The sequence below is a fragment of the Doryrhamphus excisus genome, linkage group LG15 (genome assembly GCF_037039965.1).
Source record: "Doryrhamphus excisus strain RoL-2023G ecotype Guam linkage group LG15, RoL_Dexc_Guam_v1.1, whole genome shotgun sequence".
Lineage (NCBI taxonomy): Eukaryota > Metazoa > Chordata > Actinopteri > Syngnathiformes > Syngnathidae > Doryrhamphus > Doryrhamphus excisus.
This window is the reverse complement of record NC_136371.1, coordinates 12,103,925-12,121,767: the sequence shown is the minus strand read 5'-3', so window position 1 is coordinate 12,121,767 and position 17,843 is coordinate 12,103,925. Positions and strand designations below refer to the sequence as shown.

Sequence of the window (17,843 nt, the reverse complement as noted above, 5' to 3'; positions counted from 1 at the left end):
TCGTCTTGTTTTTCTGTTGTATATGAGCTTGGCTTTATTGAACATGATATTATTGCGATATTCCTTTAATGCCCTGCAATTGACAAACCAGCTTCTCCCACTGTATTAATAAATGTATTCAATGTCTTACAATCTCTAAACACATATGAAATATACTTTTTAAAATGGATCAGACACATTACGTCAATTTGTAAAGTATCGGCATCGATAACGCCGACATCTGCCCGTATTTTACTCAGTATGGTATCGCACACCACCGATCAGCCACGCCTCCAAGCGTGGGCGTGGCTTTTCGTAGCGAGGCAGAGCAGCACGTGACATAATGAAAGGAAGCTCGGGATGGAAAGCATGCAGGTGAGGTCATTGAAAGCAGCCAAGAGGACCCAGTGAGAAATAAGAGACCTGTGCAGGTTTGTGTCCATTTATGGCTAAGAAAGCTGTCTGAAAGACAGGTAAAGGCACATTTGTATCAGAGTACAGTCAAGTATCAGAGTAGAGTAGAACCTGGACAGGACCAGAAATACTCCTGAGGTGATAGGTGAATTATTGGATAAAGGCACCACACGCTCTCATGGCTTTCAGTACGTCTTGACGCGTAGCTTCAGTCCTATTTTAACAGAAAACAGCAGGACTCGTACATTGAAGTAAGGATACCACATAGTACTACATAGCAGCAAAGATCCACATGTTGGAAGAAATGATGTCCAGGCTGCTCACAACAACATGGCCACCAAGTGTGCTTGCAATATTGGTTGACTACTTTTTCATGGCCTGCAGACGTGATGAGGATTTCCCTCTCCTATAGACTCGCCTCACGTAGAACATTCCAGGACATTCAGTTCTATCATATTTCAATAAATCCCTGAGACAAATGATGATGGCTTGCACCACGAGGATGATGATGGTGTATTATATATCATCTTCTTCCTCCTCCTCCTCCTCCTCATCAGAATGGTCTTCATTGTGCCTCAGCAAAGGCAGCTGGAGCTCGGGGCTCCGACTGTTCAGCTGCCGTAAGGAGGGGAGTTTATCTGTAAGAAATGTCAAAGTCAGGAAGCAACCAGCAGAGGGCGCACTGCATCTGGCCCGTCCAGTTGGCTGCCCGAACAGAAAGCACGAATCAAATGCACTCAACTCTCATTCGTCATCATTAACTGACTCAGCCCTTGTTTATCATCACTAACTGCTTTCACACCCCACCACCATAAGCCAAGTAGGATTCCTTATTTACAAATGGAATAGTTTGGTAGTAACCCTTTACCACCTTCTACATACTGTTCATTTTAACATGATTAGAGCCATCTAGACATCAAATAACATCCCTATAGTCACCTTCACGCTCTTTTTACCCAATATAGTAAACATAACAGAAAATAAGACAAAAGGAAAACCTGTTTAGCACCATCTAAATAATGTTTTTAACATGATTAGAGCCTGCTACACATGAAATAAAACCCCTACAGTCACTTTTACACTCCAATTACCCAGTATAGTAGACATAAAAAACAACTTGTAAATATCTAAACACAAAGCAGCATGATGTATTCCTGAATATATTATTGAAAAAGTGAAGCTGTGACTGTTGTCTGTTGAAGCTGTGACATCAGTCTCTGTAATGGAGACTGATGTCATGTGACTAGCGTGAGGTTCCCCAGGATGGAGAGGTTTATTAGGATAATATCTGACATGATTTTTAAACACGTACTTCATTCATTCATTTTCTACTGCTTATCCTCACGAGGGTCGCGGGGGTGCTGGAGCCCATCCCAGCTGCCCTCAAGCTGGGGTACACCCCGGACCGGTGGCCGGCCAACCACAGGGCACATATAGACAAACAACCATTCCGACTCACATTCATACCTATGGACAATTTGGAGTGGCCAATTAACCTAGCATTTTTTTGGAATGTAGGAGAAAACCCACGCATGCACGGGGAGAACATGCAAACTCCACACAGAGATGGCCGAGGGTGGGATTGAACTTGGGTCTCCTAGCTGTGAGTTCTGCGCGCTCACATACTCAACAAACCACTGAGAGATGCATGCTTGATGTGACCTGGAAGAAGAAAGCATCCAATGCAGAAATGTACTTACTTTTGGAATAATAAGTCTTGAGAACCACGTGCAGTGCAATACCACACACGCACACTGCAAAGCCCAGCCAGTTGAGGGCGCTCATCTTGTCTCCCATCAGCCATGCTGCCAGCAGCAGCGTGCACACTTCCTGCGGGGAAAGCACTGATATGCAGAAGTGGCTCCACTACATGCAAGTAGTATACAAGTAAAGACAGAGGAGTACCTTAAAGATGCCTGATATGGACAAGGTGAGGCTGGAGGTTCTTGACACCAGCAGAAACTCTGAAAAGCCCAAACCAAAGGCCAGGATTCCTCCCATGCTCAACAACAGCAGCGAATACAACACAGGCCACAACTCCGTCACACGGAACAACTTGTCTGAGGTGGTCAGGATCAATCCTGCACACACATGATGACATCATTACTCCTACGTAGATATTTATTTTTCTTAAGCTTGAGATGTCGTGTTTCCAGGTTGCTCGTATTCGGGTTCAAATAGGCTGCAACACATACTTCCATCCATCCCCCCATCATCCGTTTATCTCATTGTGTCTGACCTTCATTATACAGGAAGAGAGGAAAGAGGCCGAGGAACATGAGGGGCTGGAGGTGGTACATGGCGTCCACTGGGTTCTGGAGGCCTGCATGGAAAGGTGAAATCACAAACATAAACTTTTTCAATGCATTTCTTTGGCAAATCAAAAGCAAGACGCCATATTTGCTCGGCATCCTTCTCATTGCTTCTTTTTACACTCTACAGTCGTCCCTCGACAATTGACACTTACAATGAAAATGCGTATTTTCAAGCATAGATGACATCAAATACTCATCTACCACATTGGATGATTCTGAGATGTAGTATTATGCACTGACCACTAGGTGTCAGCAATGTTCCTGTCATGTTGGCTGAGACCAGACTCCATGGCTTTTATTGCAGCTTTCAATCATCCCACAACAGGCACAATAATCCCAAATAAAAACACAGACTTAACCTGCGACGTCACTTCCTGTCCGTCTCCCTTTCGGCTGCCCTAGGAAACCTTTAGAGCCAAACACAAGAGCACCTGCCTTTTTGTGTCTTACTTTCTCATGTAAGGTATTCAGAAGATGTACTTAGATGTAATATTTGACATACACTGGTCACTATGTGTCAATAGTCTCATGTTGATGAGACAAAACACCGCAGGAAGTCCCGCAAGTTCAATAAAAGCAACAATAAGGTACTCATGAAATGCTAACGTGTGACTCTATATTAGGTCTTACAGTATTTCCTCTTATTATGTCTATTATATAGATAGAGATAGATAGACTTTCTTTATTGTCATTGCACAACAGGGATGGAAATGTGGCTATAGGGGTGTTATTTCATGTATAGAGGGCTCTAATCATGTTAAAATGTGTATTTAGAAGGTGGTAAACAGGTTTTCTATGTTCTGATAGAAGGGACAAAGACTGACCACTGACCCAGCTCGGCTTTCTGCATGAGCACCTGAGTGAGGGTCCATCGGATCCCCCCGATGAAGGATGCCAGCAGCACCATGACGAAGCCCTCCAGGTTGAACTGGGTGGACTGGAAGGTGAACATGAACAGGCCGCTGGCGATCAGCAGGACCACCAGGACCAAGAAAGGGTTCTGGTGGAAAGAGAAAGACTAGAATGGAAGCCAGCAGGCAGCAGACCTTCATCAAAACAATCCAAATGTGGATGATAGCTCTGTCGTGTTTGCCATCATCATGCATTATACACTTTGTTTTTAGTGACTATGTACATCACATGCTTCATTTCTGTATTGAATACAGTAATCCCTCCTTTATGGCGGTTAACTGCTTCCATACATGACCATTATAAGTCCATTTCCACCAAGTAGGATTCTTTGCTAAATTGAATATTTAGCTAGTTAGAGCAGAGGAAACTTGTTTACCACCTTCTAAGTACACGTCTTTACATGATTAGAGCCCTCTAGACGTGAAATAACAGCCCTTATAGTCACCTTTACACTCCTATTACCCAATATAGTAGACATAATGACAGAAAATAAGACATAGAAACCTTTACTACCTTTTAAAGACACTTAACATTATTAGACACCCCAGGCATTACATAACACCCCTACAGTCACCCTTATAAGCCTATTACCCAATATTGTAGCCGTAGTCAGCCACAAAACAGGAATGATTTATTCATACGGTTTTGAAAACATGTGATAGATTGAAGGTGCATGATAGGAAGTGCTAAGTGGTGAGGGAAGACTCTACATGCATACTCACCGGCTCTTCCAGCTTGAAGAGCAGAGAGAAAAAGAGAATAAAGAGCACCGCTGAGGACTTGGTCATGGTGTACCTGGAAAGGGATAGCTGTCATGGAGGTGCTTCATTTGCCTTGTATGTGATTGCTTTTATCATTGTGCGTGAATGAATCAATGAAAAAGATCAATAACTTACAAGCTAATGGTAATGAAGAGGAAGCTCCAATTGGAGAGTCCAATGTCCAGTGCGGTGGTCAGGGCTGGGGGACGATTGTACGTGACGGTAAAGACGGTGAGATGACTTTGGGTTGATACAATACTCACCTGTGGGAGCCACTCTGCGCAGGTAATCTGTCCAGCTGAGAAGAACGCCAGTCTTCCCCGTCCAACACTGGATGGCCCGCCGGGTCAGCGCCGATAGGCAGAAGTTGATGGCAAGGTGGACCAGCGTCATGAAGAGAGGATAGTGGAAGGCCTAGAAAAACATGACATGGGTGAAACATAGTTTATATGGTTGTCTAATCAATCCATTTCTTCTTCATAATAAATAAATACATTCATATCTGGCTAAATAAAAAGAAAGTGGCAAGGTAAATTGACAGGTAGATGCAAGTGGTTTCCCTTCTCTCTCTCTCTCTCTCTCTCTCTCTCAACCAAACAGTCCGGATGACAAGAGGTCACTCTGTGCATCTGTCCAAACACCTTGGTTCTATAGCGGATCCTCCCGTCAGCCATCCAGTCTTTCTGTCCCTGATTTGTGTGGCATCTTGTTGCTAACTCCCAGGCTCTCATCTATTTTCCAAGCATACATTTAACAAGTGATTGAGTGCTGCTCTGTATTCATTGTAAATATATTTTCTGTTGGAAAGACAGCTTGGACTGAATGCATGTTGATGTCAAAAGAAGAAAGAAATGCACATACCTTCATCAGCCATTTGTTATAGAAGGTGATGCCGATGGAGAAGACGTAGTAGAGGAGAACCAGTCCCAAAGTCCGGAGGGTCCTGCACAGGAACTGGACCGGGAACGCCATAAAACAGGCAGCTAGTGTAGAAGAAATGCTATCTGCACCTTTTTGTACGGTACTGCATTTTACGACGAGATGCGTTTGCTAGCTTGTCAGCTAAAAGGGACGTCCATATGTTTCATATGCTAAATGCTACTACTATTTATTCTTAAATACAACTTGATTGGAGCACTCTACGCTACAATTGACAGCAGACTTGGCAAACTTCGTTGTGGTACTACCAGTTTAACAAACTCCACTGACGAATATCAGCATGATTAGCATGACCTGCTATCTGACCCCATAACAAACGCGAACCTTGGAAGCGCGTTGGCAGTGCGCATGCGTTGTAGCAGCACACGCAGCGGAAATAATAGTAAAATCACAGACTTATTTGGGTTGTTCATGAAAAACGAGAACTGAAGTACACGTCAGTTACCCAACTGGAAGTGGACGCGGTGGAAATGCACCACAGGGGGGCAATGTTACCTAATAGGTTCACCAGAGCCTGCAGGAATCACTTCCGGGTCGAGGACCCAAACGCGGACGTTGTCTTGTAATCAACAGCTCACGACGATTCTTCGCTGAATTCCAGGTAATGTACTCATCTGGGGAATTCTCGGTGGAATGTAATGAATCCGATATGTTTCCCCGACAGAATGGCGGACGAGGAGGACGAGACCGCCTTCGACGAGGAGCTGGACGAAGGTTGCGGCGGAGTGGACGTGTGCCACGGCCGCAGGAAGAGGCTCTTCTCCAAGGAGCTCCGCTGCATGATGTACGGCTTCGGGGACGACCAGAACCCGTACACCGAGTCAGTGGACATCCTAGAGGACCTGGTCATCGAGTTTATCACGGAAATGACCCACAAAGCCATGTCCATCGGACGCCAGGGCCGCGTCCAGGTGGAGGACATTGTCTTCCTCATACGGAAAGACCCCAGGAAGTTCGCCAGGGTCAAAGATCTGCTGACCATGAATGAGGAGCTCAAGAGGGCGCGGAAGGCTTTCGACGAAGCAAATTATGGCTCATAATCAGCTGCATGCCGCTATTTCTGACACGCATTATTCAGTTATGTGCTTCATACGTTAAATAAACGTTTGTGTTGTTTTACAGTGTTGGATCATGTCAGTGCTGGGAAAACAACAAACTCGGGTTTGTCCAAGATCGTCTATACGATAAGTGGAGCTTTTGCACGTTATGATTGGGGTGTACCGTTGGAGTGGAATATACACTCATGCTTATGACACTGAAACAGAGCTTCTATTGAATCCAGAAGAACTCATTTATTAACATATCAACTGATGTGATGAGTTTTTAATCATAAAAAGATGGCTGCTCCAATACTGTGCAAAAGCTTAGTACTTTTCATGGCATTTTCTCGTATATTTACTGTATGTACAGCACAACCAGTTCTTTCAGAGACTTTTGCAAAAGGAGGAAAGCTTTAGTCATGTGAGTGGGCGTGTTGTGAGATGATTTATTTTGTTCACAAGCAGGTTAGCTTCTTTGTACAGAGGAAAGGGATGGACCGGTCTGGCAGCAGCAGGTTCTATCTAGACTACATCTAGATTACAGCTGACCGATGAGGTGGGGAGGATCAGTTTCCAGTCTAGCCCCCCCAACCTCCACTCCGAGCTTTCTGTTGAGGAAGGAGGATGGATGGAGCACATGAGCCGCGAGAGATGCTCAGATCGATTCCGCATGGAGGTTTTCTTGACTGGGGTGAGGAGGAATGTCCATGAGTTAGTCTGCTTCATTACTGCACATTCTCCATCATCTTCAGGAATTCTGGTGGACACAAGATGGAACAATTCATTAGGATGCACCGCTGGAGAAAAAAGGCCAGTCACAGATCCTGAAAATGGCAAGCGCTAAGCTGTTTGGCCAGTCAAAGATCCTCTATACAAGGAGAGCACTAAGCTGTTTTAAAGGCCCTCCTGCAAAAAGGCTAGACAAAGATTATCTGAATGTAGGATGCTTGGAAATAACAAATGGAATATTTCTTGACAAGCAGTCAAGGGATTAGTTTTTTTACTCAACTCCAGAGAGTACCAGGTGTTTATTGGAGGTAGGGTAGAGTTGATGAGAGGGCTGGAAGAAGTGGGTGTTTGGTGGGTTTTACTTTGAAAGGTGCTGTGTGGCATAGATGGATGAGCGCAGCCAGATTTGATTGATTGGACAGGAAGTTACAGGAGAAATAGACGGAAACGAGACGTTCCTTACCGTCAAAGTCCAGCATGCCGTCAGCGTTCTTGTCTCCGTCCTTCATCAGCTCATCGATCTCATCCTCGGTGATCGGCTCGCCGGTGCTACGGATGATCAGCGCAAACTCTTCTCTGTCGATGTAGCCGTCGCCGTTCCTGCGCGGCATCCGTTCATGAACACATGCTCATACATCACACGTGGAAGAAGAACGTACTTGTCGAAGACGCGGAAGCACTCGGCCAACTCTTCCTCACTCTTGCCGGCCTGGTCCTCCTTGAGCAGCCTCACCATCATCACCAAGAACTCCTCAAAGTCGATGGTACCGCTGCCTGTGAGGAAGGACACGCTGCCTGAGGACCTTCATATCACTCTTTGCAGGGCTTTCGTTTTGAAAATCTGTCAAACTTCCTGTGTGACATGCTAATGTCAATGAAAGTGTCACACGTGCGGATTTTTCATTTTCAAAGCTCTCGAGCGACATGGCTCACCGTCCTCATCCACCTCCTCGATGATCTCATCCAGCTCCTCTCTGGTCGGGTTCTGACCCAGCATCCTCATCACTGTGCCCAACTCCTTGGTGCTGATGTCACCGCCGCCATCCGTGTCGAACATGTCGAAGGCGGCTTTGAACTCTTGACCAGGAAAAAAACAAAAGCTAAGCCAGTCCTCATCCGACTCTTCTTTTTAATACAAAATGAAAAGGCTGTTAGCTGTACAAGTTTAGTGGGACCAATCACAGAGGAGTGGGCGTGGCCGGAGGCTAAACCAGACCGTTGTGGAAAGCCAAGGAAATATATGTATTTGGGTAATTGTGAGTAGCTGCTCTACAGGAGTCTACAATTCAATACAATGAGCGTAGGTCCTTTTTAAGAAAAATATACAAAACAAACACAGCCCTTCTACCTTCTAAATGCTAATAACACATGGAAAAAGTATTATACAAGTTAATAATACATACAAAACATCGTATAAAAGTTAATAAAAACATGGCGAAAGTATTATAAAAAGAATAAGACACGGAACAAGTATTATAAAAGTCAATCAAATATGGGCAACATAGTATAAAAGTGAATCAAACATTGAACATATATTCTAAAAATTAATAATACTTGGGAAGAATATTCTAAAAGTGAATAGTAAATAGAAAAATTATAAAGAAATTAATAAGAAATTGAAAAAGTATAATAAAAATGAATAAAACATGTAAAATGTATTATAAAAATTAATAATACATAGTAATAGTATTATAAAAGTTAACAAAACATGGGAAAAGTATTACAAAAAGTTCATAATACATAGAAAAAGTGTTATAAAATTGCATAAAACATGAGGGAAGTATTATAAAAGTAAATAAAACGTGGACAAGTATTATAAAAGTCAATCAAAACCTGTAAAAAATGATAAAAATAAAAGAATAAAAGAGAACTGAGAACTGCCTAGCAACAAGAAGCCAAGTGCTGATTGGCTGAAAGTGAGACATGTGTACAAATGAAATATCATCATCATCATCATCATCATGGTCACTTACCAGCCAGCATTTCCTCGCTCAGGTAGGAGCGGGCCTCTTGTTGTGCGTCGGTCTGAAAAACAATCACAATTCATTTTCATGATATTTAGCATTTTCCACGGCAACATTTCCCTCCTGTTCAGCGAGGGAAGGAGGTTGCCAGGTGTGTGGGAACATGGTGCATGGGATGGGGTGAAGAATGAAGGAGGAGATGTCTTAAAAAGGTCTGGTTGTTGCAGCGGGTGTAAATGAGCTGGGCTATTTCAGGATCAACACATTTGGCCCCCAGACATCCAATCCTTGGGAATCTGTCACTTTAGCGGAATCCGCACCTGAGCAGCTGCGGCCCACCCTGCACCATGGAGACCCCCTTGCCCCACCCCACACCACCCCCATAAACACGGCAAAAGAGGTTTTTAGGCCAAAGAATTCCATTTCAGAGGTCAAACGTCAGTCCAAAACAAACAAGGATAATGAATTAGTAAGCTATTATTACATATAGTTTGCAAATACGTCAATCATATTCATACAGGAGAAATATGTCTGCCTTTCACCTTCAAAAGGCAAATGAGGATTTTATTGACTTTTGACAAGAAAAATGATTAAAACCACCTTTTACTTCAACTCAAAAGCCTTTGCTGAGGTTGTGTTTTGAAATATTTGTACCGATTCTCCTTCAACATTCGTTTTGCAGGTGATAATAGCATTTTGAAGCTAGTGTAAAGAGTATTTCAGTGCAATATATAGGTCTTAGAATACTTGAAAGTTTCTTACCATGATGCTGGATTAGCGTTCCCCCCCAGGAAAAAAAGCCCAAAGGAGCGGTCAATCCTTGTGCCCCCCAACAGAGAGACTAGACGTCCAGCGAAGCTTCGCACACACTTTAAAGTGGGTGACAAGGCCCCGCCCCCTGCCTCTCACAGCTCTTCCACATTTGGTCTCCTGAACTTTTAGGGTTCTTGCTTTGCCCCGAGGAAAGCCAATCTCACTTGGAGGGGAAGACGTCTTGAACATCTAAAACCAGCACCTTGACCAAACCATGAGGAGAAAACCAGTCAGACAGCTAATGTTGGAGCTTCCTGCTCTGTAAGTTGATTATTGACTTTATTCAAGCATTTATTTAGTGTGAAGTCATCCCTCCTTTATAGCGATTAATTGGTTCCAGACCAAAAGTGAATTGCCATAGGATGTCTTTTTCCAAATGGAAAATATAAATATTAGTGCTTAGAGCATAGAAAACAAAAGCATTAATCGACTTTTTAACACGATTAGAGCCTTCTTGACATGAAACAACACCCCTACAGTCACCTTTACACTCTACACTCCTATTACCCAATATAGTAGACCTAATATGAGAAAATAAGACATAAAAAAACTGTTTGCCACCTTCTAAATACACTTTTTCACATGATTAGAGCCCTCTACACATGAAATAATACCCTATAGTCACCTTTACACTCCTATTACCCAATATAGAAGACATAATACAAGAAAATAAGACATAAAAAAACCTGTTTACCACCTTCTAAATACACTTTTTAAAATTATTAGAGCCCTCTACACATGAAACAACACCCCTAGTCACCCTTACACTGCTATTACCCAATATGGTAGACATAATACAAGAAAATAAGACATAAAAAAACATGTTTATCACCGTCTAAATACACTTTTTTTTACATGATTAGAGCCCTCTAGACATGAAATAACACCCCTATAGTCACCTTTACACTGCTATTACCCAATATAGTAGACCTAATATGAGAAAACAAGACATAAAAAACCTGTTTACCACCTTCTAAATACACTTTTTTTACATAATTAGAGCCCTCTACACATGAAATAACACCCCTATAGTCACCTTTACACTGCTATTACCCAATATGGTAGACATAATACAAGAAAATAAGACATAAAAAACCTGTTTACCACCTTCTAAATACACTCTTTAACATGATTAGAGCCCTCTACACATGAAACAACACCCCTATAGTCACCTTTACACTGCTATTACCCAATATGGTAGACATAATACAAGAAAATAAGACATAAAAAACCTGTTTACCACCTTCTAAATACACTCTTTAACATGATTAGAGCCCTCTACACATGAAACAACACCCCTATAGTCACCTTTACACTGCTATTGCCCAATATGGTAGACATAATACAAGAAAATAAGACATAAAAAAACCTGTTTATCACCTTCTAAATACACTTTTTAACATGATTAGAGCCCTCTGGACATGAAACAACACCCCTATAGTCACCTTTACACTGCTATTACCCAATATGGTAGACATAACACAAGAAAATAAGACATTAAAAAAACCTGTTTACTACCTTCCAAATACACTTTTGTACTTTTTTTTTTAATTTTACAACATTATTAGAGCCTCAGCTCCTCCAACCCTAATGATTGAGAAATAACATTGGACCTATATTTCGCTTTCTGGGACGCGGGTCATCTGGGCCCACCTCCAGAGCAGGAGTGGAGGTGGGGCACGATGGCGAGTGTGGTGGCTAAACCTGCTCCCATGGGGCTTGAAGAGGTATCATGGATCCAACATGGATGGGCTCACCACTGATGGCAGGGGCAGAGTGCAGAGTGAGGTGGATGGTGGACCAAAGCAGGAACCTTGGCGGTCGGCACCCTGAGGCACAGCGAGGGCTCTGGAGCCAGTACTCTCAAGAGGAACTGGACTATCTTACCCTGGCATTGCCAGCAGTGAGAGGTGACGGTCAGGGGTGGCAATTCTTGTTGTACCCTGGGTCAGGGGGGTTCAGAATAACCACCCTTTTTGGAGTCCTTGGAGGAAGTACTAAGTGCTCCCTCAGGTGGAAGTATTCCTTCCACCGGTCCAACATGTCAAGTAGAGATCAGCATCCTCCTCCCCATAAACGGTTTTACTGTGCACTGCTCCTTCCTCCTGAGACGGTGATTGGTTGAGCAGAATCTCTTCAAAGCCGTTCTCTGTGGCTTCTCCAAACTCACCAAAACACCAAACACCTTACCGCCACAGCACCAATCAGCCGCTTCGACAATGGGGGCACAGAATGGCCCAATCGGACTCAATGTCTACCGCCCCCCTTGGAACATGGTCCAGGCTTTCCCAGAGTTGGAAGTTCTTCTGACAGGGGACTCTGCCAGACGTTCCCAGCAGACCCTCATAATACACCTGGGCCTGCCAGTTCTGACCGCCATCCTCCCCCACCGTTGACGCCAACTCGCTATTAGATGGTGATTGGTCGACTCAGCCCCTCTTTTGACCTGAGTGTCCAAACCATATTGCCCCAATAGTCAATAATTGAACTGCAGCCCAGGATGTCCTGGTGCCAATGCACACATGTACGTACACCCTGATGTTCATTATGGACAGTAAAAAGGCGGCGCTCTGGTTCAGATTGGGGGTCCACTCCTCCCAATCTCGCCTTCCCAGGTCTCACTGTCACTGACAACATGGACATTGAAGTCCCCCAGCAGAATGAGGGGTTGGTTCTGTTGCATCATGTGGACATCAAGAGCAGGGCCTCTGGACCCCCGCGACTCGACCTCTGAGAAACGGTAGAAGATGGATGGCTGGACGTTATTATTAGACATTATTTTATTTTGAAAAGCCTGCTAGTGAAGCTATGAAGTGGTGAGGGATGACTGTATACTATCCAGTGATGGGAAACAACACAACAACCGTCTTGTCAATCAATCAAGGTGTTTGACCTTTAGAAACAGAACCATGACCTTTTGGGCCCCACACCCCCAGTTTGCAACCATGAAGTTGTGAAGATGAGAACTGTGGTGGAAAAGTAGTTCATGTTTTCTTTCATGAAACTCAAGACCAGCTTGGTGGTCTGGGCCAAACGCCCCCATTAACTGCACCCTGCAACCAAAGCATTTTGAAACAGGATTATAAAATTAGCAAAAAGGACAAATGGGTGCAAAGTGCTTTATTTCACATGGAGGTGCTGGAGAACCTCCTACAAGCATGGAGGTGCTGGAGGAGGCCTTCCGACAAGCATTGAGGTGCTAAAGGAGGACTTCCAACAAGCATGGAGGTGCTAGAGGAGGACTTCTTACAAGCACGGAGGTGCTAGAGGAGAGGACAGGAGGGAAAACATCAGGGACTTTATTGGACGTTCTCCATCATCTTCAGGAACTCTGGATAGAAGGACAAAGAAAGCATTCATATTAATACAGCTTTATGAAGGCTGATGTACAAGTACAAGTACAAGTACAAGTACAAGTACAAGTAGAAGAAGTCCATCACAAACAGGAAGTAGCTGCTCATGCTAACAGGATTTTTTTTCTCATCATTTCTCAGACAAAAACCTTTCATCTCACCATCAAAATCAATCTTTCCATCTTTGTTTGAGTCGGATTCTCCAAACATCTCATCAATATCTTCCTCTGTCACCGGTTCTCCGGTCATGTGCAGAATGTCTCCAAACTCCTCTCGGTCGATGAAGCCGTCTGCGTTCCTGACGGCATACACAAAAAATTAAGAAATACTAATAATCAATTCACCTTGGAATACACTAATCAATCATCAATACTAAGGATCGACCGATACACCGATATATCGGGCCGATATTTGCGCTTTTTCCTTGTATCGGTATCGGCCGATACGTGCGCGGGTTCGCCGATGTTTTTTTTCACGCTGCGGAGGAGCAGTCATCACATCAATTCTAGATAAAACTTAAACTATGACATGTACCACATGGTTGAATATTTATTCCTTTTAAAGTTGATAATGTCATTTAAATGTGTGTTTAAGAAAGCTGAATTCTATTGTGTTCAGTGTTTACATTTCAATAAATATTTGTTTAAACATGAGACCTGTAATATTTGTTATCATTGTCATTTTTCATGTAAATTGAGGGATCAAAAGCAGTATCGGCCACAAATATCGGCCCAGGCAAAATTGGCCATCGGCTAAGGGTGATGGAAAAAAATCGGTATCGGCATCGGCACCCAAAAAACCATATTGGTCGATCCCTAATCAATACACCCTGGAATACACTAATCAATCATCAATGCACCCTGGAATGCAAACTAATCAATCACCAATACACCCTGGAATACAGTAATCAATTATAAATACACTCTGGAATACAAACTAAACAATCACCAATACACCCAGGCATACACTCATTAATCATCAATACACTCTGGAATACAAACTAATCAATTACCAATACACCCAGGCATACACTAATCAATCATCCATACAGCCAGGAATGAGTAGTAAGCATAAACAGATGCTGGGATGGCATAATACGTGATGGATGAGGGTAATAAATCCTACCGTGTATACAGGATATACAGTCATATATGTCATACTTGTCAAAAATCCGGAAGCATTCGGACAACTCCTCTTCACTCTTGCCAGCCTGGTCCTCTTTGAGCTGTTGGACCATCATGACCAAGAACTCCTCAAAGTCGATGGTGCCGCTACCTGGGGGGACATGATAGGACATGAAAGTGTAATGTGGTGTTTTGGTCACTCGTTTCATTTCATTCAATGCATCTTCATGTCAAATGTAAAACTCATCATAACATAATCAATATTATCTGCTCACCGTCCTCATCCACTTCCTCTATGATGGCGTCCAGCTCCTCCCTGGACGGGTTCTGACCCAGCATCCTCATCACGGTGCCCAACTCCTTGGTGCTGATGTCACCGCCGCCGTCCGTGTCGAACATGTCGAAGGCGGCTTTGAACTCTACACACACACAAAGTTGGAGTCATCAGAGAAGTGACTGTCCTGGCGAGGAACACACAACATCATCAAAAGTACAGAAGTTGCATTCATCAAAGATTGTCTATACAACACAGCTGTTGCCTCTGCTACTGATTGAATGACAGCTACAAGGACCTTTTCTATTTGAAACCCACACAGGCTGACCTGCAATCATCTCCTCCGTGAGGAAGGAGCGAGCATCGCTTTGAGCGTCTGTGGGCTGCAGGGCAAAAGTGGAAAATAAATAAACACGTTAGAGTGCAATTAGCCTACAATACACACATCTAACATGTCAATAAACACATTAGTGTACAATTAGCCTACAATACACACATCTAACATGTCAATAAACACATTAGCATACATTTAGCATGTGATACACACATCTAACATGTCAATCAATATATTAACATAACATTAGCATACAATACATATATATCTCAATCAACACATTAGCGTACGATTAGCATACAATACACACATCTGACATGTCAATCAACACATTAGCGTACAATTAGCATACAATACACACATCTAACATGTCAATCAACACATTAGCGTATATTTAGCATACAATACACACATCTAACATGTCAATCAACACATTAACATAAATGTAGCATACAATAAACATATCTAATATGACAGTCAACACATGAGTGCGCAATTAGCATACAATACACATCTTACATGTCAATAAAAATATTAGCATAAATGTACGTAGCATACAATACACACATCTAACATGTCAATCAACACATTAGCGTACAATTAGCATACAATACACACATCTAACATGTCAATAAACACATTAGCGTACATTTAGCATGCAATACACACATCTAACATGTCAATCAACACATTAGCGTACATTTAGCATACAATACACACATCTAACATGTCAATAAACACATTAGCGTACAATTAGCCTACAATACACACATCTAACATGTCAATAAACACATTAGCATACATTTAGCATGTGATACACACATCTAACATGTCAATCAATATATTAACATAACATTAGCATACAATACACATATCTCTCAATCAACACATTAGCGTACGATTAGCATACAATACACACATCTGACATGTCAATCAACACATTAGCGTACAATTAGCATACAATACACACATCTAACATGTCAATCAACACATTAGCGTATATTTAGCATACAATACACACATCTAACATGTCAATCAACACATTAACATAAATGTAGCATACAATAAACATATCTAATATGACAGTCAACACATGAGTGCGCAATTAGCATACAATACACATCTTACATGTCAATAAAAATATTAGCATAAATGTACGTAGCATACAATACACACATCTAACATGTCAATCAACACATTAGCGTACAATTAGCATACAATACACACATCTAACATGTCAATAAACACATTAGCGTACATTTAGCATGCAATACACACATCTAACATGTCAATCAACACATTAGCGTACATTTAGCATACAATACACACATCTAACATGTCAATCAACACATTAGCGTACATTTAGCATACAATACACACATCTAACATGTCAATCAACACATTAGCATACATTTAGCATACAATACACACATCTAACATGTCAAAGTACACATTAGCATGTGCACATTAATGCACGCTAATGTGTACACATTAGCATGCAATTAGAATACAACGCATACATCTAATATGTCAATAAACACATTAACATACAATTGGCATACAATGCACATGTCTACTATGTCAAAAACACATTAGCGTACAATTAGCATACAATACACACCATCCATCCATTTTCTATACCGCTTATCTGCAGGCATGCTGGAGCCTATCCCAGCTGTCTTCGGGCGCGGTACACCCTGGACTGGTGGCCAGCCAATCACATGGCACATAGAGACAAACAACCATTCACACCCACATTCATACCTATGGACAAAAGCATTCATGTTTTTGGAATGGGGGAGGAAAGCGGAGTACCCAGAGAAAACCCACACGCTCACGGGGAGAACATGCCAATGCCACACAGAGATGCCCGAGTGGGGAATCAAACAGCTGTTTGGCCTGGGCGCTAACCACTGGACTACCGTGCACCCCGACAATACACAAGTGTATGTACATTATATATATGTACATTAGCATACAATTAGCATGCAAAGACACATGGATTTATCTTCCAGTAGTGTGTGTGTATGTTAGATTGTTTTGTCCAATCAGAGTTCAGTTTGTATGTATGTGTTGCCATGCCAATGTAATCTTCATCCATCATCTTCTATGCCGCCTATCCTCACTAGGGTTGCAGGGGTATCTTGGCGGAGTACCCAGACCCCCCCCCCCTCCACACAAAGATAGTCAAACAACTTCCAGGACAGCCAATAGCTACTTTTCTTACTGGGGATTTGGAAAAGTATCATAGAGTATATACAGTATTTATATACAGTATATACTTCATTTGTCCATTTGACACAGAACGTTGATATGGGAGTGAGGCCAATGTTCAGAGCAGCTCTCCAGGCGGAGGGACTGAGGTTTACTTGCGTACACTTGCACAGCCTGGCTGGCATCCTTCAGCATCAATGAATTCCATGTCTGAGGTCCTTGTGACTGGTTGCAGTTATTTTTAAGCAGGCGGGATTGAGGAGGATTTTAGCCAAGGTGAAACTAAATGACCTCATCTATCTTTAGTGCCGGCTGATTATCCAGCGTATCGGGTTTAGTCGCCCTGCAAACGCTCATCGAGAGGAAATCAGTGGAATCCCCATAGAAGAAAAGATCGGTGGTAAATCCAGGAAGGAATCCTGCATCCTCGACAGTTGAACCCAAAAGGCCTTCAAACTCCTTAAAAACAATAAAGGCCATTTCTTACCATGGTGAGCAGCGGTTGTGCACCAGGAAAAAGGTGTCAAGAGTCTTCAAGCAACGCAGCACGGTCGGGATAGAAGTGGTTCTGGGTTCCACCTCCCTTTAGTACCCTCGCATCGCACTCCACTTTTGCGGGAAATGATCAGGATTGGGCCGGAGGCGGCCAATCAGATCTTGCAATCTGTTGATGGACAC

General features: G+C 42.8%; 4 protein-coding genes across 7 annotated transcripts; 1 reads left to right on the top strand and 3 right to left on the bottom strand.

The window, feature by feature from the left end:
* Positions 1–572: 572 nt before the first annotated feature.
* On the bottom strand, positions 573–6,327 carry slc35h1 (solute carrier family 35 member H1). The gene is made up of 9 exons (XM_058051345.2): positions 5,243–6,327; positions 4,645–4,795; positions 4,517–4,580; positions 4,343–4,415; positions 3,540–3,708; positions 2,633–2,716; positions 2,299–2,474; positions 2,094–2,223; positions 573–1,031 (listed from the first exon to the last, which is right to left on the bottom strand). Exons 1-9 carry the CDS (start codon positions 5,351–5,353, stop codon positions 910–912), a joined length of 1,080 nt encoding a protein of 359 aa, XP_057907328.2. The 5' UTR covers positions 5,354–6,327; the 3' UTR covers positions 573–909.
* On the top strand, positions 5,727–6,439 carry taf13 (TATA-box binding protein associated factor 13). 2 transcript variants are annotated; one of them, XM_078796515.1, is made up of 2 exons: positions 5,727–5,926; positions 5,985–6,439. In XM_078796515.1, exon 2 carries the CDS (start codon positions 5,986–5,988, stop codon positions 6,358–6,360), a length of 375 nt encoding a protein of 124 aa, XP_078652641.1. In that variant the 5' UTR covers positions 5,727–5,926; position 5,985; the 3' UTR covers positions 6,361–6,439. The 2 variants fall into 2 exon arrangements, with proteins under 2 accessions (XP_078652641.1, XP_057907334.1); XM_058051351.2 differs by having other exon boundaries at positions 5,737–5,921.
* Positions 6,440–6,785: 346 nt separating this feature from the next.
* Positions 6,786–9,917, bottom strand: tnnc2.2 (troponin C2, fast skeletal type, tandem duplicate 2). Its single transcript, XM_058051350.2, has 6 exons — positions 9,816–9,917; positions 9,063–9,114; positions 8,023–8,166; positions 7,749–7,863; positions 7,553–7,689; positions 6,786–7,117 (listed from the first exon to the last, which is right to left on the bottom strand). Exons 1-6 carry the CDS (start codon positions 9,816–9,818, stop codon positions 7,086–7,088), a joined length of 483 nt encoding a protein of 160 aa, XP_057907333.1. The 5' UTR covers positions 9,819–9,917; the 3' UTR covers positions 6,786–7,085.
* A 3,054-nt stretch (positions 9,918–12,971) lies between these two features.
* On the bottom strand, positions 12,972–17,760 carry tnnc2.1 (troponin C2, fast skeletal type, tandem duplicate 1). Of its 3 annotated transcripts, none has more exons than XM_058051348.2 (6): positions 17,653–17,760; positions 14,946–15,000; positions 14,619–14,762; positions 14,380–14,494; positions 13,381–13,517; positions 12,972–13,197 (listed from the first exon to the last, which is right to left on the bottom strand). In XM_058051348.2, the coding sequence occupies exons 1-6, from the start codon at positions 17,653–17,655 to the stop codon at positions 13,166–13,168; spliced, it is 486 nt and encodes a 161-aa protein (XP_057907331.1). In that variant the 5' UTR covers positions 17,656–17,760; the 3' UTR covers positions 12,972–13,165. The 3 variants fall into 3 exon arrangements, with proteins under 3 accessions (XP_057907331.1, XP_078652639.1, XP_078652640.1); XM_078796513.1 differs by lacking the exon at positions 17,653–17,760 and adding an exon at positions 17,329–17,388; XM_078796514.1 differs by lacking the exon at positions 17,653–17,760 and adding an exon at positions 16,767–16,788.
* Positions 17,761–17,843: the final 83 nt, after the last annotated feature.